This window comes from Bidens hawaiensis, unplaced genomic scaffold, assembly GCF_021521415.1.
Source record: "Bidens hawaiensis isolate Kalapana, Puna unplaced genomic scaffold, B.hawaiensis_p1.1 tig00026205_1, whole genome shotgun sequence".
Classification (NCBI taxonomy): domain Eukaryota; kingdom Viridiplantae; phylum Streptophyta; class Magnoliopsida; order Asterales; family Asteraceae; genus Bidens; species Bidens hawaiensis.
In genome coordinates, this window is record NW_027494217.1 from 1 (window position 1) to 1,770 (window position 1,770).

The 1,770-nt window shown below is 29.6% G+C and overlaps 1 protein-coding gene across 1 annotated transcript; it reads left to right on the forward strand.

The window, feature by feature from the left end:
- The first annotated feature begins 17 nt into the window (after positions 1 to 17).
- LOC143573096 (uncharacterized) lies at positions 18 to 1,408 on the forward strand. Its single transcript, XM_077058071.1, has 4 exons — positions 18 to 157; positions 319 to 476; positions 699 to 776; positions 1,055 to 1,408. Exons 1-4 carry the CDS (start codon positions 82 to 84, stop codon positions 1,190 to 1,192), a joined length of 450 nt encoding a protein of 149 aa, XP_076914186.1. The 5' UTR covers positions 18 to 81; the 3' UTR covers positions 1,193 to 1,408.
- The last annotated feature ends 362 nt before the right edge of the window (positions 1,409 to 1,770 follow it).

Consider the following 1,770-nt stretch of genomic DNA (forward strand, 5'->3'; position numbering starts at 1 on the left):
TGTCCATAACTTCTTTGTAAACACCTCTTATATTTTTCTCTCTAATATAAGTAGCCACAACATAGTTACTATTTATCGAAGATGGCCGAAAGACTGACAGATGATCAGATTAGGGAGTTTCGTCAAGCATTTTCGATGATCGATAAAGACTCTGATGGTATGTTTATGTTATTTTGTTGATTACAACTCGTTAGCTTAAAATAATGTCGAATATGTTGCTGGATATCTAGTGCATTTCATGGAAAGACTGACTTTGTAAGTTGTGTTTTTTTATTATGCGTGTAACTTTGTTTGATGATTGTTTTGTTATGTTTTCAGGGTTAATTAGCACGGATGATCTCATAAGCGTGATTCAAACATTGACCGAACATGCTACTAATGAAGAGGTTCAAGAGATGATGAGTGAAGTTGATGCAAACGAAGAAGGCACTATTGATTTTCATGAATTTCTCGCTATCATGTCTAAGAGAATGAAAGTACGTATTCGAATTGTTTTTATAAAATACAATGTTTGAAATTATATGTTTTTACATATAAATCATGTCATGTTGGTTAAGACTCATGAGACACATAGTTTATAATGTTGACGCCAAAATATACAAGTGTAACTCTAGTCATAACAATATTGTGACGTTCAATAGTTAAGATTCAAGAGGGCGGTTTTTGTGTTGTTGGCTTTAAGGTTTTGTGATTTACAGGATGATGTGAGTGATGAACTAAAAGAAGCTTTTAAAGTCTTTGATAGGGATCAAGATGGTTACATTTCACCGGATGAGGTACTTTTCACAGTTGGACTAAGTCTGATTATACCTTTATATTCTAATGAATTTCGATATGCTATCTCACTATACGAGTAATATATGCATTAAAGATTTCTAGTGTACGACAATGTGTGTACTGCTATATTGTACGACACAAATGTCAAATACATCACACGAATAGTAAATCTAAAGGTTTTTCAATAGATCACGTGTTTAAAAGTAAATAATAATATATTGAATAATGTATAAAATAATCATAATAATCACCGTTTAATGTTTATTATGATATATAGTTGAGAAATGTGATGATAAACTTGGGGGAGCGATTAAAAGATGAAGAGTTGGAACAAATGATGCGAGAAGCTGATCTGGATGGAGACGGGGTTATCAGCTATGAGGAATTTGTTAGAGTTATGGTGAATGCTTTATGAAGAAAGTAAATGGTGACGTTATGTTTTATCAACAAAAATAATTATCTAACTTAATATTTGCAAGACATTCCTTGTGGAATAAACATTTCCTTTCTTTTTTTATTTTATTTTTTTTCATCATCAATCTCATATAGTGTGTTGTATTATTCTATTCCTGTGTAAAGGAAGGGTTTTTTTTTGGGATCATAGTTCTTTCCCAGTCATTAGTTTCATATGGTGGAGATACGGTTTGTGAAATGAAGAAAAAACATAAATAAACATATATATCTTCATTTTTGTTTATATTTAATTATTTTTGTGTGTATCATGAAACAATTGTCTTTTATATATAAAAATTGTCTTTTATATAAAAAATGTTTTTATGCAAAAATTATTTTTGGCATAATATTGGTTGAAATATAAAATCGACAACACATTCAAAGATGACAATTTTTATAACTTTATATTAAGTAGTTTTTCCTCAAATTTCTAGTTTCTAGTATTATAAGTATTTACAAGATTAATTCGATCATAAACAATGTAGAGATTCATGCATCTTGGTAGAAAGTCATGTTTTAGCATGGCATTATTTTGGAAAA